The sequence below is a fragment of the Cherax quadricarinatus genome, chromosome 14, assembly GCF_038502225.1.
Source record: "Cherax quadricarinatus isolate ZL_2023a chromosome 14, ASM3850222v1, whole genome shotgun sequence".
NCBI classification, from domain to species: domain Eukaryota; kingdom Metazoa; phylum Arthropoda; class Malacostraca; order Decapoda; family Parastacidae; genus Cherax; species Cherax quadricarinatus.
In genome coordinates, this window is record NC_091305.1 from 14,755,465 (window position 1) to 14,779,302 (window position 23,838).

General features: G+C 40.4%; 1 protein-coding gene across 4 annotated transcripts in view; it reads right to left on the reverse strand.

Moving 5' to 3' along the window:
• LOC128695607 (integrin alpha-PS3-like) overlaps window positions 1-23,838 on the reverse strand; it is a 263,263-nt gene that overhangs the window by 104,284 nt on the left and 135,141 nt on the right. For all 4 annotated transcript variants that reach the window (XM_070084870.1, XM_053786331.2, XM_070084871.1 and 1 more), the window contains exons 10-13: window positions 19,448-19,627; window positions 18,750-18,923; window positions 12,768-12,910; window positions 6,528-6,609 (exon numbers count right to left, since the gene is read on the reverse strand). In XM_070084870.1, the coding sequence (XP_069940971.1) occupies window positions 6,528-6,609; window positions 12,768-12,910; window positions 18,750-18,923; window positions 19,448-19,627 (579 nt within the window). The remainder of the gene's footprint in view (window positions 1-6,527; window positions 6,610-12,767; window positions 12,911-18,749; window positions 18,924-19,447; window positions 19,628-23,838) is intronic.

Consider the following 23,838-nt stretch of genomic DNA (forward strand, 5'->3'; position numbering starts at 1 on the left):
AGTCACGTGTTCAGCGTCACTTGTATGCTGTTGTTGTTCAGCTCAGCACAGCTGTTTCAGCAAGCCAGAGGTGAGTTTTGTGGTGATTTCTGCGTCCAGTGTGAGCTTCTCCACGTGTTTGTGGGTGGAGGAGGAGGAGGAGGAGGAATGGCCAGATGCCCGCCCTGCCATACACTCACGCACGCTCCTCGCCACCACACTACCATACACTCACCACTGCCCACTCCCTCTGCTGTGTTTTCTGCTGTTTTTCGTATGAATTCATTGCCAGTGCTGTGTATCCGAGTGCCCGAGGCCACTCGAAGCTACGTGGATCACGACGTCACGTGGGTGTGGGCGATGTCACGTAGACCTACAAAGCCACGTGAGTTACCAGATGCCCCAGGCCTCATGCTGTGGTCTGCTGCCCGCATCACATCGACGTCACCCACGATGCTGCCCGACTTCATGACGTCACGATGTCTGCTGACGTCACCTCACGATGTCTGCCTGACGTCACCTCGAGATGTCTGCTGACGTCACCTCACGATGTCTGCTGACGTCACCTCACGATGTCTGCTGACGTCACCTCGAGATGTGTGCCTGACGTCACCTCGCGTCATCACGCCTAACATCACATGATGTCACCATCGAGTGTTTCTAGTAATTATTTTAGTACTGTCGAGAAGATTGAGAGAAGATATATGTCGTGTGTTAATTAATTCCTCTCAGTCAGTGTTCTCACATTTTAGTATGTCTTAGAGTCAGTTTTATGCACAGAAAAGCATCTTTTGCTAGTTTAAGCCATGTTGTACCGTATGTACAGAGGTGTGTTTGTAAAGTTTCCGTGTGTCCAGTGAGGTCTGAGCCAGCCAGACCTGAGTAACACCACTGTGTTAAGTCACCCTTGTGACCAGTGTGTTTGACAGCTATCAGACAGCCCGAGTGACCGAGCCCTCTTGTACAGAAAGCTTTTATGCTCGTCGCTCGTGATGTTCTGTAGAATCGTACCTGCTACGATTCCCATCGAGATTTGTTTCACTTCACCTCCAGACCTTCAGAGTGCAGTTATATGTAGAGAAACAAGTCTGGGGACGCTTAGGCTAACCTCTGCTATAACTCCAACTGTCGAGAGATGATACTCGTCAAGCCGCAGCCAGGCCTGTCGGCAGGCACTGTCAGCCTCGTGTCACAAGCTTCAGTGAGCAGCCTGCACAAAGATGTCGTCACTTTGACTGCTAGCTCTCTCACTGCAGTCTGGTGTATGATGTTACGACTCCCAGATGTTTCGCCCAGTCGTCTCTGCCACGACTCTCTCTACGCTCGCCGGCAGTGACAGCCCAGCGACAGTACCAGTCGAGGAGTGTCCTGAGTCGCTTGCCAGAAGTCCTGCCCAGTTGCCGAGTTTTGTCGACGCCTCACTCGAGGGCACCAGCATGTCGTGCCCCAGGTTGAGTGAAAACCTGCAGCGACTCCTACGATGACTGCTTCACCAGAGGAGACCGTACCCTGTTACGTCACAGCTCAGCCGCAGCGATGTCTCCCGTGTTGCAGTATCTGTCCAGACGCAGGAAGGCGTGCAGTGATGCCCATCGACGCTCATTGCCTATGACCACGATGTTTAGCACACCCCACATGTTTTTTTCTTCCCTCCCTGTAGGAAGTTTTTTTTTCCATGTCCATATGTATATATATGTTTTTATTTTGTGTTCTGTGCCCTGTTCCTACGAGAGAGAGACCGAGTTTCTTTTACTACCAGTATTGTCGCGTCGGGACGACGCGCGGTAGGTGGCCGAGCGTATGTAGACAGCCTGTACTGTCTGCACAGACAGCCCATGCTGTCTGCCAGCTTAGTTCATATTTCGCGCCACTCAAGTGCTGCCACCTATAGGCCTTGCCACTTCAGTATGCCCAGACTTGCCTCGCGCTCACTCACACAGCGGCCTGGCATCAAGACACAAGGCCTCCCAGCTCTCTCTCGTGGGCATGGCCCTGCCCGGGCCATGGGCACAAACACACAAGCCTGTGTAACCCAACACTAGTTATCAATAAAGTAAGAAGCCTCCGAAGACGTATATCATTAACACCGCTCTACAGCTACCAAACAAGCTCGTTATACCTGTGTCATCATTTGTGGTAGTCTCAGACTCCCTTAGTGCTCTACAGGCTATACGAAAATTTGATACATCTCACCCCCTAGTTCTCCGTATCCAACTTTGGCTACGCCGTATCTCTACGAAGCATAAAGATATTATTTTTTGTTGGGTCCCTGGTCATGTCGACGTACAGGGCAATGAACAGGCAGACACTGCTGCGCAGTCAGCAGTACATGACCTACCAATTTCCTATAGAGGTGTTCCATTTCTGGACTATTTTGCTACAATAGCTGCCCACCTTCACGCCCGTTGGCAACAACGTTGGTCAACTCTGCTTGGTAACAAACTTCATTCTATTAAACCGAGCATAGGTTACTGGCCGTCTTCTTGTCATCAGTGCCGTGGTTGGGAGACCACTCTCTCCCGTCTTCGCATTGGCCACACTCGTCTTACTCACGGGTATCTCATGGAGAGGCACCCTGTACCTCTCTGTGAGCAGTGTCAAGTTCCAGTATCGATTAGCCACATTCTGTTAGACTGCCCTCTCTATCAACGAGCACGCAGAATTTACCTCCAACGCCGTCTTCGTTCTACTACTCTCTCTTTACCTTCCCTTCTTGCTGATGGACCCTCCTTTAATCCTGACTCTCTCATTGACTTCTTGACAACGACTGATTTACTCCACAAACTCTGATGATGATACCTTACACACTCCCCTCAGCCCTTTCTAGCTGCCCTTTACCCTTTCACCATCCACTGCTCCGCTGTTATCCGTAACCTATTACTCATCCACCTCCCTTTTGCCACCTGATGCCCTCGCTTCCTTCCTGCCCTGCAGCGCTGTATAGCCCTTGTGGCTTAGCGCTTCTTTTTGATTATAATAATAATATGGTTCCTGAAGTTGATGCTTATGTAATTTCACACTATGTAATGTGAATAATATATGGGCAAAATATTGTCAATAAAGGTTCCACATATACCTACCACTTTTCTGTTATCAAAGGTTCTTTGCAACTCACATTTTTTAACTCTGGGAGCCATGTTCCAGCATATCTTCGGACTTTTTCAATTTTATCAACAAGTATTTTTTTTATGCCAACACCACACTACTACAACAATAACTGTTTTGAATCACATTAACACATACAAGACCATGGCAATAACTCAAGGTACACTTGATCACACGTTTCTTTGATTTCAATTCATTACATAAAATGATTGCAATTCATTACATAAATTTATACAAATTACAAAACAGCATGTTACAAACTCCATCGAAATCTATTCACATTTGGTGGTTATACAGAAGAATTTTTAACTATGCATGCCTGATGGACATTTCTCAGCACTGTACTGAGCATTGTTTTATAGAGGCCATCTCTACAGTGATTATGTGTGAGTGAGGTGAAAGTGTTGAATAATGATGAAAATATTTTCTTTTTGGGGATTTTCTTTCTTTTTGGGTCACCCTGCCTGGGTGGGAGATGGCTGACTTGTTAAAAAAAAAAATCTCTACAATTTGTAATTTTTCATCTAAAAGCTGTTTTGAAGTTTGCCATTATAGGATATGAGTTTCTTACAATGTGTGTGTGTTCATCTTTGCAAATATACAGGGTCTAAAGCCAGCAATGAACAACAAAATACTTTTCATCAGTGGGCTGCTCAAAGAGTGAAATGCAATGTTTGCGGCTTTCACAAAGACCCTCCATAAAGGATCACTCTGACAACGAAATACGGTTCTTAGGATATAACTTAAACAGATGCGACAGAGCGAACAGGCAAAAAGGGGGAGGCATTGGCATGTACATCACAGAGTCACTCCTATGCTCAGAACTGCTAAACACCTCGAATGATGTAGTCAGAGTTTTGGCAGTAAAGATCGAGAACCAAAACCTTGTCATTGTGAGTTGTATACAAGCCTCTGGATGCAACTTCCCAACAATTCCAGGAACAGCTTTTGAAAATCGACTAGTGTGGAAAATCTTCCAGCTTCTGCCCCATACATCTTGCTGCTGAGGGATTTCAACTTAAGACACCTAAAATGGAGGACTGTAGCAAATAATGTTTTAGCAGAGATAACCCCAGAAGGCAGCTCAGATGAAAATTCACACACACGAGCTATTAAATCTCTGCACCAAATTCACCTTAAACCAGCAAATAAAAGAGCCAATAAGACTGGACCTCATCTTCACTAACAATGATGAATTGATATGAAATATAATTGTACAAAAGACAATACACTCAGATCACAACATAATGGAGGTACAGACATATATGAGGAGGGCCCCAGACCAGCAAGATGTGATCGGTCATGAGGGTGCCTTCAAATTCAACTTCAATAATTAAAGCATACAGTGAGGTAGTCAACCATGTAATAAATGAAACAAGCTGGGAAGATATCCTAAACAACATAGACCCAAACCGCTGCCTAGAAAGAATTAACTCTGGCACTTGACATATGCTCAAGGCATATTCCTTTAAGAAAAAAAAAAGAGATGATGTAAACTAAAAAGATAGAGATGCTCCCTATACAGGCAAAGGAGAGGAATCACAGAGCTGCTGAAAGGGGCAAGTATATCTGATATACGAAGAGAAGCAGTGGCCAGAGAAATAGCAAATATCGAACTTAAGCTTAGAGAATCTTACAAGAGACAAGAACTCGAGAACAAAAAGCCATAAATGAAAGTGAAAGAAACTCAAAATATTTCTTTTCTTATTCCAAATCTTAGGCAAAAACAATATCCAGTATTGAACCCTTGCTTAGACGAGATGGGACTAACAGATGACAGAAAGGAAATGAGTGAATTACTAAAGTTCCAGTATGACTCAGTGTTCAGTGAGCCGCTAACCAGACTAAGAGTTGATGACATAATGAATGGTTACTCAAACATCTCTAATATTATTCTAACACCACATGACTTCCAAAAGGCAATAAATGACATGCCCGTGCACTAAGTCCCAGGCCCAGACTTGTGGAACTCTGTGTTCATCAAGAACTTCAAGAAGCCCCTATCATGTGCCTTTAGCATTCTATGGAGAGGGACCATGGACACAGGGGGTCATCCCACAGTCACTAAAAACAACTGACATAGCTCCATTCTACAAAGGGGGCAGTAAAGCAATAGCGAAGAATTACAGACTGATAGCACTAACGTCCCACATCATAAAAATCTTTGAGAGGGTTCTAAGAAGCAAGACTGCCACCCATGTAGATACCCATCAGTTACACAATCCATGGCAACATAGGTTCAGAGCAGGCCACTCCTTTCTGTCCCTATGACAAGGTCCTGGATACTTTAGAGGACAGACAAAATGCAGATTAGTATACAAATACTTTGCGAAAGCCTTCGACAAGTGCAACCATGGTGTAATAGTGCACAAAATGCATGATAAAGAAATAAAAAGAAAAGTTAGCAGTTGGATCTATAACTTCCTAACAAATAGAACACAAAGAGTAATAGTAAACAGAGTAAAGTCTAAGGTAGTTACAGTGAAAAGCTCTGTTCCACAAGGCACAGTACTCGCCCCCATCCAGTTCCTTATCCTCATATCTGACACAGACAGAGATGTAAGCCACAGCACCATGCCTTCCTTTGCAGATGACACACAAATTTGCATGAGTGTCCTCCATCAAAGACATGGCAAGACATCAACCAAATCTTTAAATGGGCCGCAGAAAACAATATGAAGTTCACTGAAGAGAAATTTCAATTAGTATCCAGATATGGAAAAACTTGAAGAAATTAAAAATATATCGGTGTATAAAATAAATTCCAATCACACAACAGAGTGGAAAACTAATATGAAGGACCTAGGGCTGATAATGTTAGAGGATCTCACTTTCAAAGAGAAGATACAGAGAACCTTCAAGGTACACACAAGTACAATAAAACACCTAAATTACTGGGAATGGTTGAAGTTCCTTGGCTTATATTTCCTGGATGCAGGCAAGAGACAGATACATGATAATATATACTTGGAAAATTCTAAAGGGATTAGTACCAAATTTGCACACGAAAATCACTCTCACTGAAAGCAAAAGGCTCAGCAGGCAATGCAACATCCTCCCAATGAAAAGCAGGAAAGCCACGAGTACACTAAGATAGACAAACACCATAAGTGTCAGGGGACCAAGAATATTGAACTGCCTCCTAGCATACATAAGGGGGATTACCAATAGACCCCTGGCTGTCTTCACGAAGACACTGGACAGGCACCTAAAGTCAGTACCTGACTAGCAGGGCTGTGGTTCATACGTCTGTTTACGTGCAGCCAACAGTAACAGCCTGGTTGATCAGACCCTGGTGCACCACGAGGCCTGGTCACAGACTGGGGCACAGGGGCACTGACCCCCAAAACCCTCTCCAGGTATACTCTAGGTGTGTGTGTGTGGATGACCATATAACATCAATTACACCACATGAAGCTCTCACTCTCCATTTGTCTACTCACAAATTATTGGCATTCCTTGTAACTCAGGCAGCTGATATTCCATCTTCAGCAACAGGGGCTCACGTCCATCTATTTTATCTTCCTAGAAACAGAAAAAACGTACATAAAATTCTTCCCATTTCAGCTGTAACTGCACATCATATATAAGGCCATCATATAACATGAGGATTTTTTTTTAACACATAACTGCTGTCTTCGCAGAGGCACCTAGATACAAGTTTAGATGTCACTCCAAACAGCCAATATCCCAAACCACCCCTCCTTTAACCCTTTCAGGGTCCAAGGCCCAAATCTGGAGTCACGCACCAGTGTCCAAGAATTTAAAAAAAAAAAATTTTTATTTTTTCTTATGAAATCGTAGAGAATCTTTTTGTGAAGGTAATAAAACAAAAAGTACGAAATTTGGTGGAAAATTAACGAAATTATGCTCTCGCGAATTTTGATGTGTCAGCGATATTTACGAATCGGCGATTTTGCCGACTTTGACTCCCATTTTAGGCCAATTGCATTATTCCAATCAACCAAATTCTTAGCTATTTCACTAGTATTACTTCTATTCTATCGATTGAGCACAAGAAATCGTCAAGTCAACTGTTTCAACTACAAAATAAAGTGATCGGAAATTGTTAATTTGGCCAATTTAACACAAAGTTCAAAATATTCCAATTTCAAAATAGGGTCCAGAATGAACAATGTAGGCATTCCTGGCACTAAACTAACATTTCCTCTATTCATTAGTTATGTTTTGAGGCTTTACAAATAAATTCCATTTTGATTTTTTATTCACATAATGAATTTTTATTCACACCAAAAAATAGAAGATTTACTGTTATGCAATACTGTAATAATTGTATAAATATCATCACCATATTTGTGAATGTATATTAGACCCACCAGCTGACGTGTATTAGACGTGTGAGGTCGTTTGTTTACTCTTGAATATCGGCAAAAATTTAACATTTCTGCTACTTTGAGCTCAGTTTCAAGCCATTTCCAGTGCTAAAACCAATCAAAATCATCTCTATTTCTGTAATATGTCTTCCATTCTATCAAATGAGACCAAGAAATCGCAAATACAACTATAAAAAACATACGAAAAAACACTGCAAAGTTGCTATTTTAATCGAAAAATCATGATTTCATTTTTTTTCTCTCATTATACACAGTGTGCTGCAGGATCTGTTTTATGTGGTGCACACATACCACATAGATGTATTCTCTCATATCTAGGCCCAAATGTACCACTCACAGTTTATCAGAGTGAGCTGAGCTCATGGCGTAGATCTACGGTTTGGACCCTGAACGTAAAGCCGTAGATCTACGGGACGGACCCTGAAAGGGTTAAAGTCCAGGCATTGTACTCGCACCTCCAGGACTCATTTCCAGCTAACCAGTTTCCCTGAATTCCTTCATAAATTATTACCCTGCTCACACTCCACCAGACTGTCATGTCCCAAAAACCATGCATCTCCACTCACTCTTATCTAACACCTTTGGTGTTTATGATACTGTATATGGGTCAGTATGTATTTGTATGTCAGTCAAATGAAAGTTAAAGAAGACAAAAATAATATATAGTTGACCCCTGAATAACACTGGTTTGAACTGAGAGAGTCCACTTGTATGAAGATTTTTTTTCACTAAATATACAATGGATCTTCCGTTTTCGTCGATCTCCGTTATCACTAATTTCGGTTTTGGCCGACATTTTTCATCGATTTTTTGGTTCCATTTTTGTTGATTACCTCCATTTTCATTGACTGTACAGAACCTGTCCAGTGCCCAGCGTGCAGACAAAGCCGCCTCCCACATGCATTCTCAGCCAGTGTAGCATTGTTTCTCGGCAAGTGAGCATATCCTGCCAGGTCATATGAAACGTTTCGTAATAATCCATTGTTTTTGCCACTTGTTTGTATGTGACTGCTAAATAAGCGACCATGGCCCCAAAGAAATCTCGTAGTACCAGTGCTTTGTTAAAGAAAGTGAGGAACACTGTAGAACTGAAAAAAGAAATCAATTGTGCAATCAACTGTGGCATTGGGGAATTCCATGTGAGTGGCGAGGATGTGGAAGAGTTGGTGGTGAATGACCACAATTAAGAGCTAACCACTGATGAGCTGAAAGAGCTTCATCTGCAACAGCAACAGATCACAGCACAGGAAATTGATGCAGAGGAGGAGGAAGAGAGATGGAAGCAGGTGCCTTCTTCAGAGATTAAGATTTGTGCAATATGGACTAGAGCGCAGTCATTTGTGGAGCAACATCACCCTGAGAAAGCTATTGCAATCCATGCTGGCGACTTTTACAATGACAATGCCATGTCCCATTTTAGGGAAATTTTAAAGAGATGCCAGAAACAGACCCATCTGGACAGATATTTTGTGCAACAGTGGTCCAGTGACTCTCAAGCTGGTCCTAGTGGCATTAAAAAACAAAGGAGGGCAGTGACCCTAGATAAGGACTAGGTACCTACAGCCCTTATGGAGGGGTATTCCCCTTCTAAAGCATAAACTCTCTTCCCTCTCCCATCTTCCCTGTCTTCCTTCCAACAACAACAGCCTTCAATAAAGGTAAGTGTCATGTGTAATGTTCATTCTTTTGTGCAAGTAAATCTATCTTGAAGGTAAAAAAAAAAAAAAAAAATTGTAGATACTTCTGGGTGTCTGGAACGGATTAATTCCATTTACATTATTTCTTATGGGGAAAATGGTTTCGGCTTTAACTGATTTCAGTTTTGGCCGATTGTTCTGAAACGGATTAAACACAAAAACCAATGGTCCACTGTATTGGAAATTTTTTTTGAGATTTGCAACCAAAAAAGTTAAGAAAAAGTTAGGTGTTATGAATGCATATTGGCCCACTTCAGGCAAATCTTAAGAAGGTGCCAGAAACAAACCTCTCTGGACAGTTTTTTTGTGTGACAGGGGTCCAATGACTCTCAAGCTGGTCCTAGTACCATTAAAAGACAAAGAAGGGAAGTAACCCCAGAGAGGGACTTGATACTGGAGGGGGATTCCCCTTCTAAACAATAACCTTTCCTCCTCCCTCTCCCCTCCTCCCTGTCTTCCATATGCCAACAAGAGTCTTCAATACAGGTATGTAATAATAATTTAAATGTTAATTGTTTTGCGTATGTTAAACTTTACAAAATTATTTTTTTTTATTATTTTTGGGTGTCTGGAACGGATTAATTGTATTTACATTAATTCTTAGGGGAAATATTGCTTCGAATTTAGGCCAACCTTCTGGAACGGATTATAGCCAATATTCAGGGTTCCACTGTATCTTTTAAATTTTGACGTCTAGTGTTAGTAATATGTATAACATCTACAATGTTTTACACATTATCTTTTAAATTTTGATGTTTAGTGTTAGTAATATGTATAACATGTATAATATGTTTTTTAATCATTTTTTTTATTTTATTAACACATCGGCCAATTCCCACCAAGGCAGGGTGGCCTGAAAAAGAAAAACTTTTATCATTCACTCCATCACTGTCTTGCCAGAGGGGTGCTTTACTCTACAGTTATAAAACTGCAACATTAACAGCCCTCCTTCAGAGTGTAAACGCTGTACTTCCCATCTCCACTGGAACTGGAGTCCTGCAGCAAATGGTTAGTAGACAACAAACTATCATTACACCTCGGGAAAACTGAAGCCATTCTCTTTGGCATGAAACATAAACTGAGAAGGGTAAATAATTTTAATGTCCAGTGTAATGGGGAGCCCATCACTTTGGTTTCATCAGTAAAATATCTGGGAATCCCCTTTGACCCATGCATGTCAGGAGAATTGATACGGAACAGTGTAGTAAAGAAAGCGAATACCAGACTGAAGTTCCTGTATAGACAAGCACAGTGTCTACCCTCTGAGGCTCGCAGGACCCTATGTCTAGCCCTTATACAATGCCATATGGATTACACATGCTCTTCATGGTACTCTGCCTTGACAAAAAAAACTGAAAGATAGACTACAAATCACCCAGAACAAAATCGTAAGATTCATCCTGGGGCTGGGACCAAGAGAACATGTAGGCCAGGATGAATTACAGCAGTTGGATATGCTGAATGTTGAAGACAGAGTAAAACAACTGAAGCTAAATCATGTTTATAAAATTGCTCACAAACAGTGTCCAGAATATCTTGCTGTCAATTTTGTCAAGGTTGGAAACCAAAGCAATCATAGTACTAGGGGGAGAGAGCACAACTTTGTAGTACTCACAGTCATTGGCCAGGCATCAAACACCTTTTATTGTACAGCAATAAAGGAATGGAACAGACTACCCGCACATGTCAAAGCCAGTCATAGCATGAACCAGTTCAAGAAGAGTGCCAAAAGGTGTCTGATGAATGTAGCTACAGAAAGGGAGGGGAATGATTTTCTATTTTTTAGCTAACATACGTGTAAATTTTACCTTATTCCTAGTAATGACCCTCGTATTGTAGATAGTCTTAATGACCCTCTTGTAGAAGATAGTCTTTTTAGTATGATAATAAGATGTTATCTTCATTATAGAATAATAAGAAAATATTATAACCTTTATATTATAATAATAAGGTAAAAGGACCCCAATGGAAATAAGTCACTCAGTCTGACTTTTTTGGGTTATCCTAGGTTCTCTACACATATGCTGCTATGCATGATAATTCTATGTAACTGTATTTGTGCATACCTGAATAAACTTACTTACTTACTTACTCCAGGACTCAAGTCCGGCCTGCTGGTTTCCCTGAATCCCTTCATAAATGTTACTTTTCTCACACTCCATCATATAAGACAATAATGATGTAGGTATTGGCAGACAATTCATCTTGTAAACAGACGATGCAAATCTATGGTATCAATAAATACAGTACAGTACTGTAAATGTATTTTCTCTTCCTTATGATTTTCTTAATATTTTCTCTTCTCTAGTTTGCTTTATTGTAAAAATATAGTATATAATACATATAACAAACAAAATATGTGTTAATCAACTGCTTATGTTATTGGCAAGGCTTCCAGTCAACAGTAGGCCCTTAGCAGTTGAGTTGTTGGGGAGTGAAAAGTTATACATGGATTTTCAACTGCACAGGAGGGGGTTGGGGTGTAAACACCCCTAACCCCCATGTTGTCCAAGGGTCAACTGTATAGTACTTCTCAAAACAGTTGTAAATAGAACAGAATAAAGTATTTATTTATTATTATTTTTATTAATACATCAGCCGATTCCCACCAAGGCAGGGTGGCCAGAAAGAGAAAAACTTTCACCATCATCCACTCCATCACTGTCTTGCCAGAGGAGTGCTTTACACTAGTTATAAAACTGCAACATTAACACCCCTCCTTCAGAGTGCAGACACTGTACTTCCCATCTCCAGGACTCTAGTCTGGCCTGCCAGTTTCCCTGAATCCCTTCATAAATGTTACTTTGCTCATACTCCAACAGCACATCAAGTATTAAAAACAATTTATCTCCATTCACTCCTATCAAATATGCTCACACATGCTTGCTGGAAGTCCAAGTCCCTTGCACACAAAACCTCCTTTACCCCCCTCCCTCCAACCTTTCCTAGGCCGACCCCTGCCCCACCTTCCCTCCACTACAGATTTATACACTCTTGAAGTCATTCTGTTTTGTTCCATTCTCTCTACATGTCCGAACCCCCTCAACAACCCCTGCTCAGCCCTCTGGATAATAGTTTTGGTAATCTCACACCTCCTCCTAATTTCCAAACTATGAATTCTCTGCATTATATTCACACCACACATTGCCCTGAGACCTGACATCTCCACTGCCTCCAGCCTTCTCCTCGCTGCAACATTCATCACCCATGCTTCACACCCATATAAAAGTGTTGGTATAATTATACTCTCATACATTCCCCTCTTTGCTTCCATGGACAAATTTTTTTGTCTCCACAGACTCCTAAGTATGCCACTCACCCTTTCCCCCTCATCAATTCTATGATTCACCTCATCCTTCATAGACCCATTTGCTGAAAAGTGTTCACCATTTGTTGAGGAATTAAAAACTTAAAATGGTCTGTTTATATTTAAACTTCTCCAGTCTTGTTGTAAAGGCAGACTGTCAACAATAATGAAGAAAAGGGAATAACTAGCTTCTTACAGTTACATTATTTTTCTCTATGTCAAGCTCTACATAGGTGTAAAATGTGGCCACAATAAATATTTTGCTCTACACCTATGTCATTTCTTGACTATGTTATTCAATTTGTTTCCTACAATGACACATACCTTGACTGTAACTGCATATTGTTTACACACAGCTTGTCCATAGGTGATGGAGCTATCAAACACTTGGGTATAGGCACTGGTATCTGTGAAGAAAGCTCGTGGAGGCAGAAATCCATAATCAAGAGATATGTTACCCTGGATAGCTGTAAATAAAAAAGTAATTTACATATATAAAAATGTATTCAATAAGTAAGTTTACTAATTAAAGTAAGTGCATTATCTACAAAATGTTTTAAAGTTTATTTAAACAGTAAAGCCTATACATACTGTATTTTAACCCGTAAACGGTCCAAACGTATACATATATGTATACGTTCACTACCCCATTGCCCCGAATATTTTGAAAAATAAACATTTTTTTTTATTGAAAGAAAGAGCACATTTTTTCTAAGTGTTATAGGATAAAAAAAAAAATTTAGGGTCAGTACTTACCGAGATATGAGGCCTCAAAGTTGGCACTTGGAGATCACCTGGTGGCAACATGGAGCACTGCTGCTTGCAGAAGTGTTGCTAATATATCTTTTTTCCATTTTTTCATATTATTTTATATAATTTTTATGTTCTGATAATTACAATTTATAGTAGCTCTTGTCATTTCATAACTAATCTTTGTTCTGATACTAGTATTAGGTACTGAAATTGTACTCACACTGTCACAAACACATTGACAGGAGGACATTTACATCTGCCTTGGTCATTTACTATTGTCTTGGAATAACCATCCAACTTACGACCGAGTTTGGTGCCGAGAAACCGGTTGTAAGTCTAAATGGACGTAAGTCGAACTTTACTACTGAATATCAACATATTTTTGTAATGACTTTATTTTATTGTTTTATTTTGGTATTTCATGTTTTACTTTACTTTTTATGCTGTTAGTACTGTATTTTATACTGTAAGGTTTAGGATAAACACTGTGTACAACACAAACACTTGTTTATTTCCAAGAAATTTGGCATAAAAAACACGGTCGTAAGTCGAGTCGTCGTATGTCGAGCAGGTCGTAAGTCGGATGGTAGGTGTATATACAAAGCATTTATAGGTCCCAGCAATGTTTTGGATATGTGGAAGTAGATGATGATGATGACGACGACGAAAGAGGAGGAAGTGGAGGAGGAGGAAGAGGAGGAAGAAGAGGAGGAGGAGGAAGAGGAGGATGAGGAAGAGGAGGAGGAGGAAGAGGAGGAGGAAGAGGAGGAAGAAGAGGAGGAAGAAGAGGAGGAAAAGGAGGAGGAGGAAGAGGAGGAGGAAGAGGAGGAGGAAGAGGAGGAGGAGGAGGAAGAGGAGGAGGAGGAGGAAGAGGAGGAGGAGGAAGAGGAGGAGGAGGAAGAGGAGGAGGAGGATGAGGAGGAGGAAGAGGAGGAGGAGGAAGAGGAAGAGGAGGAGGAAGAGGAAGAGGAGGAGGAAGAGGAAGAGGAGGAGGAAGAGGAGGAGGAGGAGGAGGAGAAGGAGAATAAGTAATAATAATAAAATAATAAGTTCCCTTGAAGCATGAAAAACAAAGTCCACCCCTGACAGTGACGTGATAAGATGAGATAACATTTGATAAGAGGTGACATTTGATGAGCATTCGCAAGGGTGCAGTAATAAGACTTGATAAGAAAAGATTAGGGCCTGCTTTGTTTTTGCTGGTACACAAACATGTCTGTCTATTTGTCTGTCAAGCTCTCTGTCTATCTGTCTAGCTCTCTGTCTATCTGTCTAGCTCTCTGTCTCACAGAGCCACAAGACTGGGTCATCACATTTACTCATATCTTCAAGCAGAGTATAGCACTTTGTCTGGATTTTTTGGGTTATCCTAGGTAATTTACACTATGTATACTTGTATTTATCAATCACTCAATCAAGTTTATTCTCTATAAGGATTACAATGTGGGGTTTACAGATTTTGAATATTGTGTGGTTTACATGTTTTAAAATACTAATTACAGAGGGGGCCACTAGGACACCTAGCATGGCTAGGCATTTCGGGCAGACTTAGATTAATTCTAAACTTTAAATTATTACAGATTATGGTATTAAGGCTAAGTGACTACATTATAGTTTGTGAGTTTAGCAATGTGAATGCTTTTGTTTTGGCACAATACATAGTGTCTATATTGGAGTATCATAGGCAAACTCATGACTAGTTAGGATTCACTATTTTAAGATTAAGATTCGTATTTCTGTGTTTATAGTCAATGAGTGAAAGTGTGAACCACCAGGTGGTTTACATGTAGTTAGTTGATGGGGTGTATCAGGGAGATAAGATGTTTTCTAACTGTAGTTTTGAAAGTGATTAATGTGTCTGCAGTTCTAGAGTTTTCAGGTAAGGTGTTCCAGATTTTAGGCCCTTTGACACACACTGAATTTTTGTAAAGGTTTCGTCGGACACGGGGAATGTCATAGAGATGTTTGTGTCTGGTGTTATGCCTGTGGGTCCTGTCACAACTATCAAGAAAGCATTTGAGGTCAAGGTTAATATTGGAATTTAAGGTCCTATAGATGTAGATTGCACAGTAGTAAGTGTGGATGTTCTGAACAGGGAATAAGTTTAGATCTATGAAGAGTGGGGGGGGGGGGTGTTGCCAGGGATGGGATTTAGTGATTATTCTTATTGTGGTTTTTTGTTGGGTTATTATTGGCTTTAGATGTGTTGCTGCAGTTGATCCCCAAGCACAAATAGCATAGGTGAGGTATGGATAAATGAGTGAATTGTATAGTGTGAGAAGGACAGTTTGCGGCACGTAATATCATATCTTGGAGAGGATCCCCACCGTTTTGGATACTTTTTTTGTTACGTGTTGGATATGGGTGCTGAAATTTAGGTCATTGTCGAGGTATAGACCTAGGAATTTGCCCTCATTATGTCTGGCAATTAGAGTGTTGTCGATCTTAAAGTTAATTTGCGCATCTCCTGCTCTGCTACCAAACATAATGTAGTAGGTTTTGTCAGTGTTAAGTGTAAGTTTATAGGCTGTCATCCAAGTCAGAATTTTGAGCAGCTCCTCGTTGACAATGGTGTTGAGGGTGGGAAGATTAGGGTGGGAGATGACGTAAGTCGTGTCATCAGCAAAAAGAATGGGTTTCAGGTGTTGGTGCTCTGGTGGCCTGGTGGTTAACGCTCTCGCTTCACACGGTGAGGACCTGGGTTCGATTCCCAGCCAGAGTAGAAACATTGGACGTGTTTCTTTCCACCTGTTGTCTATGTTCCCCATCAGTAAAATGGGTACCTGGGTGTTAGTCGACTGGTGTGGGTCGCATCCTAGGACACTGATCTAAGGAGGCCTGGTCACAGACCGGGCCGCGGGGGCGTTGACCCCCGGAACTCTCTCCAGATAAACTCCAGATAAACTCCAGATACGTTTGGAAGATCATTAATGTAAATGAGGAAGAGCAGGGGACCAAGGACACTTCCCTACGGAACTCCAGTATCAAGTGGCCATGCTGATGAGGCTGTGTCTTTAATGGTGACATACTGATACCTATTAGTAAGGTAGGATTTGAAATATGCAAGCGCATGGCCTCTTATACCATAATGGTCAAGTCTGTGGAGTAAGATGCAGTGGTCTACTGTGTCAAATGCTTTTCTTAGGTCAATAAAAATTCCTAGCGGATATTCCTTATTTTTCAATGCTGTGTAAAGCAGATCTAGCATTTTTACAATTGCATCATTAGTGCTTTTATTTTTCCTGAATCCAAACTGGCAGGGGTTGAGTATGTTTTGTGCTGTTAAAAATGAATATAGTCTCCTGTGCACGAGTTTCTCGAAGATTTTGGATAGCAATGGTAAGTTTGATATTGGCCTATAGTTGTTTACATCTGTAGGGTCACCACCTTTATGTATTGGTGTAGCCCTTGCTGCCTTAGTGTAGGGAAAGTGCTAGTTTCTAGTGACTTGTTAAAAAGTAATGTAATAGCATGTGAAAGGACATGGGCCGCTCGCTTGTACAATACAGTATTGGTGGGACGTGAGACAGATTCCCTGAGTTATTTTTGAGTGACTTTATAATTGCGGTGACTTCCGTGGGCTCACTTGGTACAAGATAGAGGGAATTTGGAAAATTCCCATCTAGGTAGTCCCCGGCACGGGTGTTGGTACATGGGATTTTACTGGCGAGATCAGATCCTATGTTTGAGAAGAAGTCGTTTATCTTGTTAGCTGTGTTAGTGGGATGCAGTGGTGTTTCATTAGGTTTGGTTAGGACAATATTCTTGGTTTTATTTCAGTTTGTGGGTCCCCAGAATCTGGGAAAGTGTTTTTCCAGGTCTTTTTTATATCTCCTCCTATGTCAGTGAATCTGCTGGAGTAGTACAGTTGTTTGGCTTTCTTTATTAATTTGGTGAGAACTGATGAATATTGTTTAAGAATATCTTTGTGTATTAAGCCCTGTCTATATTGCTTTTCATATTGGTGTTTCATATCAATGGATTTCAGAATGCTGCTGGTTAGCCATGGGCAACCGAGCTGTTTATTCGTGATCTGTTTCATTTTTACAGGACAATGTTTGTTGTATAGTCTAAGTATTTTGTTAAGAAAAGTGTTTGTCCAATCGTCAATCGTCAATGTGTACCTGTGAGACAGAGATAGACAGGCAGATAGAAAGAGATAGACAGAGACAAACAGAGATAGACAGGGATAGACAGAGACAGATAGAGACAGAGAGACAGAGATAGCCATAGATACAGACAGACAAATGGAGATAGAGCCAGGCTGCCAGCAGCCGGCCAGCCACACAGCTGGCTGCCATGCAGATGGCCAGCCAGCTAGCCAGCCAATCAGCCAGTCAGCCAGCCAGCCAGCCAGAATTGTTTCTCTTTACTTAGGGCATACGTTATAAGACTTTCTGAAAGTGTTGCACAAATATTGCACATGGGTTATTATGGAGTTTTTTTTTATATTTCCTCAGCCACTTTTGGCCACATCTACCTCAAAGTCACTAAACTCAGGGTCAAAATCACTTTCCTCTTAAAATGGGAGTGTTAATACTACATGACATCAGTGAATCCAAGGTGTTTGCTGCGCTGTTTGCTCTAGCTGGCACTCATTTGAACTGGTGCTCCCACAAGGCACTAAGGGGTCCCAGATTTTTTTAATACAACGCACACTGAGTGTTAGAACCCACTCTATGCTGACAAGGCATCTCAGGCCAATTGTGCCAAATTTGAAGGCAGGAAAAATAAAACTTATAAATATATACGTTTGGGGCACTAGCGGTAAAAACGCATATATATACGTTTACGGGTTAAGAATAATTCTGTATCCTAGCTACAGAAAAAGCATTAAGATAAAAGCTGAAAGAAAGGGAAAACAAGATAAAAACACTTGTGTGTAAAAACCACAGTCTTAACAGGTTGTATTAGACAACCTCAAGTCCTGGCTGTGGCAGACCACTGCAGGTATTGAGTGTGTATATCATACAGATTTTAACACTGTGGTAAACTATTACAGTTTTAAGTGTGTGTACTTGCCTAATTGTGGTTGCAGTGGTCAAGATTCAATGGTACCTTGGGATATGAACTTAATTCATTCCGGAAGGCTGTTCGAGTGCTGATACCAAACGAATTTGTTCCCATAAGGAACAATGTAAATTCGATTAGTACCGAACGAATTTGTTCCCATAAGGAATAATGTAAATTCGATTAGTATGTTTCAGACCCCCAAAAATACACTTATAAAAGCACTTATACAAATACACTTGCATAATTGTTCGTGTTTTGAGCTGTTCATATCCCGAGGTACCACTGCATTTCTGTTTTTAACACCTTTGTATTTTATGGCTCATTAACAATAGGTATATTTATTGTCATTTTCTTTATTGCTTTTTCATTGACCTATTTGTTTTATTATTGAAAATCTTTATTTCTATAAAGTATAATATGAAACTGATAAAGAAATAAGTAACATATTCAACAGACTTAATTGGAAAGCTTCTGGTTATACATAGCATTTCTGAATAAACTTATACCATTATGAAGAGGCACATTACATGTATGACTTACAGAAATGCCTTGGAACTTTATAGCCTTTATATTCGATACATGCTGAGAGCTGGAAGGCCTTGTCTTTCAGGGATATAGTAGGTGGTGAGGCAGTCAGGTAGCCTGTGAGGGTTGCCACTGGACGAGTCTTTATCACAACGACGTGGCCAGATATAAAACTGCCAATCGCCAAATCTAGAATTTAAGAATAAAGGTGAATTTGCCAAATTATACAAGAATATAAAAAGACTACCCTTAGCTTTCTTCCTTTCTCTCTCTTTCCTCTCTCTCTCACTCTTGCTTTCTATCTCTCTCTCTCTTCATCCTAACTTCCCCCCTCTCCTCCCTTTATTTTTCCCTTTCCTGTGTACCAGGAGGGGAGTAGACAAATCTTAGGTTTTTGTAATAACTATTGTTATCAAATCCTATACAGAAATACACTTCATACTAGAAAAATTATATATTTTCATTATATTCATTTATTAGTGTGATATTAGGGGAATCAGTTGGGAGAAATTACAGTATGTATAACTAATCACAGCAATTTGTTTTGATGTAAAGTAATTTTGCAATATTTCATGTTTTTAATATCTGTTATATAAGAATATCATAAAATTATAAATAATATACTGCATTTTTTACTGAGAATTACCATTTCAGATTTACAATAGTATATATTAAATCATTTTAGCCATAAAAAGCCAAATTATAATACTAACCTGGATAGTCATTGTTGTCAATGTCAATTCCTCGAGACAAAGCCATACCAAATCCTGAGAGCTGGTCTGGGAAAGTCTCTGGAGTAATTCTTTGTGAATACTTTTGCCTCAGCCCACCAGCAGAGCCCATGTAAACATACACTGCACCATCTCCCTCCCATGGTGCTCCCACTACCACATCTAGAAGGTCAACAATTTGTATAGTAAAATGATTTACGTATTAATAATATGGCAGTGGCCTACAGAATAATACCCAAGACTACCTCAATGATCATTTTCAAAAGGAAAACAGAAACATTATAAAAAAAATTATATGTAATTTTTAAATTTTCATTTTCATATCTGACAGAGATGTAAGCCACAGCACAGTGTCCTCCTTTGGTGACAATACCAGAATTTCCATGACAGTGTCGTCCATTGAGGACACTGCAAATCTCCAAACAGACATTAACCAAGTTTTTAAATGGGCCTCAGAAAATAATATGAAGTTTCAATAAATCCACTATAGAAAACCTGAGGAAATAAAAACTGGATCAGAGCATAAAACAAATTCCAACCACACGAGAGAGCGAAAAAATAATGTGAATGACCTGGGAGTGATAATGTCAGAGGATCTCACTTTCAAAGATCACAATGATGTAACTACCACATCTGCTAGGAAAATGAGAGGATGGATAATGAGAACCTTCAAAACTAGGGATGCCAAGCCCATGATGATTCTCTTCAAATAGTTTGTTCTCTCTAGGTTGGAATATTGCTGTACACTAATGGCCCCTTTCAAGGCAGGCAAAACTGCAGACCAGGTGAATACACAGAGAATATTTTCATGGTACATATAAGTACAATAAAGAACATAGATTACTGGGAATGGTTGAAATCCCTTGATCTGTACTCCCTGGAATGCTGGTGAGAAAGATACATGATAATAAACATCTGGAAAATCTTACAGGGACTAAAAAAAAATTTTTTTTTTTTTTTTTTTTTTTTTTTTTTTTTTTTTCAACAAGTCGGTCGTCTCCCACCGAGGCAGGGTGACCCAAAAAAGAAAGAAAATCCCCAAAAAGAAAATACTTTCATCATCATTCAACACTTTCACCACACTCACACATTATCACTGCTTTTGCAGAGGTGCTCAGAATATAACAGTTTAGAAGCATATACGTATAGAGATACACAACATATCCCTCCAAACTGCCAATATCCCAAACCCCTCCTTTAAAGTGCAGGCATTGTACTTCCCATTTCCAGGACTCAAGTCCGACTATATGAAAATAACCGGTTTCCCTGAATCCCTTCACTAAATATTACCCTGCTCACACTCCAACAGATCGTCAGGTCCCAAGTATCATTCGTCTCCATTCACTCCTATCTAACACGCTCGTGCACGCTTGCTGGAAGTCCAAGCCCCTCACCCACAAAACCTCCTTTACCCCCTCTTTCCAACCCTTTCGAGGACGACCCCTACCCCTCTTTCCTTCCCCTATAGATTTATATGCTTTCCATGTCATTCTACTTTGATCCATTCTCTCTAAATGACCAAACCACCTCAACAACCCCTCTTCTGCCCTCTGACTAATGCTTTTATTAACTCCACACCTTCTCCTAATTTCCACACTCCGAATTTTCTGCATAATATTTACACCACACATTGCCCTTAGACAGGACATCTCCACTGCCTCCAACCGTCTCCTCGCTGCTGCATTTACCACCCAAGCTTCACATCCATATAAGAGTGTTGGTACTACTATACTTTCATACATTCCCTTCTTTGCCTCCATAGATAACGTTTTTTGACTCCACATATACCTCAACGCACCACTCACCTTTTTTCCCTCATCAATTCTATGATTAACCTCATCCTTCATAAATCCATCCGCCGACACGTCAACTCCCAAGTATCTGAAAACATTCACTTCTTCCATACTCCTCCTCCCCAATTTGATATCCAATTTTTCTTTATCTAAATCATTTGATACCCTCATCACCTTACTCTTTTCTATGTTCACTTTCAACTTTCTACCTTTACACACATTCTCAAACTCATCCACTAACCTTTGCAATTTTTCTTTAGAATCTCCCATAAGCACAGTATCATCAGCAAAAAGTAACTGTGTCAATTCCCATTTTGAATTTGATTCCCCATAATTTAATCCCACCCCTCTCCCGAACACCCTAGCATTTACTTCTTTTACAACCCCATCTATAAATATATTAAACAACCATGGTGACATTACACATCCCTGTCTAAGACCTACTTTTACCGGGAAGTATTCTCCCTCTTTTCTACACACCCTAACCTGAGCCTCACTATCCTCATAAAAGCTCTTTACAGCATTTAGTAACTTACCACCTATTCCATATACTTGCAACATCTGCCACATTGCTCCTCTATCCACTCTATCATATGCCTTTTCTAAATCCATAAATGCAATAAAAACTTCCCTACCTTTATCTAAATACTGTTCACATATATGCTTCAATGTAAACACTTGATCTACACATCCCCTACCCACTCTGAAACCTCCTTGTTCGTCCGCAATTCTACATTCTGTCTTACCTCTAATTCTTTCAATTATAACCCTACCGTATACTTTTCCTGGTATACTCAGTAAACTTATTCCTCTATAATTTTTACAATCTCTTTTGTCCCCTTTCCCTTTATATAAAGGGACTATACATGCTCTCCGCCAATCCCTAGGTACCTTCCCCTCTTTCATACATTTATTAAACAAAAGTACCAACCACTCCAACACTATATTCCCCCCTGCTTTTAACATTTCTGTCATGATCCCATCAGTTCCAGCTGCTTTACCCCCTTTCATTCTACGTAATGCCTCACGTACCTCCACCACACTTACAGTCTGCTCTTCTTCACTCCTAAAAGATGGTATACCTCCCTGGCCAGTGCATGAAATTACCGCCTCCCTTTCTTCCTTAACATTTAAAAGTTCCTCGAAATATTCTCGCCATCTACCTAATACCTCCCTCTCCCCATCTACTAACTCCCCTACTCTGTTTTTAACTGACAAATCCATACTTTCCCTAGGCTTTCTTAACTTGTTTAACTCACTCCAAAATTTTTTCTTATTTTCATTAAAATTTCTTGACAGTGCCTCTCCCACTCTTTCATCTGCTCTCCTTTTGCACTCTCTCACCACTCTCTTCACCTTTCTTTTACTCTCCATATACTCTGCTCTTCTTATAACACTTCTGCTTTGTAAAAATCTCTCGTAAGCTACCTTTTTCTCTTTTATCACACCCTTTACTTCATCATTCCACCAATCACTCCTCTTTCCTCCTGCCCCCACCCTCCTATAACCACAAACTTCTGCCCCACATTCTAATACTGCATTTTTAAAACTATTCCAACCCTCTTCAACCCCCCCACTACTCATCTTTGCACTAGCCCACCTTTCTGCCAATAGTCGCTTATATCTCGCCCTAACTTCCTCCTCCCTTAGTTTATACACTTTCACCTCCCTCTTACTTGTTGTTGCCACCTTCCTCTTTTCCCATTTACCTCTTACTCTAACTGTAGCTACAACTAAATAATGATCCGATATATCAGTTGCCCCTCTATAAACATGTACATCCTGGAGCCTACCCATCAACCTTTTATCCACCAATACATAATCTAACAAACTACTTTCATTACGTGCTACATCATACCTTGTATATTTATTTATCCTCTTTTTCATAAAATATGTATTACTTATTACCAAATTTCTTTCTACACATAGCTCAATTAAAGGCTCCCCATTTACATTTACCCCTGGCACCCCAAAATTACCTACTACTCCCTCCATAACATTTTTACCCACTTTAGCATTGAAATCCCCAACCACCATTACTCTCACACTTGATTCAAAACTCCCCACGCATTCACTCAACATTTCCCAGAATCTCTCTCTCTCCTCTACACTTCTCTCTTCTCCAGGTGCATACACGCTTACTATAACCCACTTTTCACATCCAATCTTTATTTTACTCCACATAATCCTTGAATTTATACATTTGTAGTCCCTCTTTTCCTGCCATAGCTTATCCTTCAACATTATTGCTACTCCTTCTTTAGCTCTAACTCTATTTGAAACCCCTGACCTAATCCCATTTATTCCTCTCCATTGAAACTCTCCCACCCCCTTCAGCTTTGTTTCACTTAAAGCCAGAACATCCAGTTTCTTCTCATTCATAACATCCACAATCATCTCTTTCTTATCATTTGCACAACATCCACGCACATTCAGACTTCCCACTTTGACAATTTTCTTCTTCTTATTCTTTTTAGTAATCTTTACAGGAAAAGGGGTTACTAGCCCATTGTTCCCGGCATTTTAGTTGACTTTTACAACACGCATGGCTTACGGAGGAAAGATTCTTATTCCACTTCC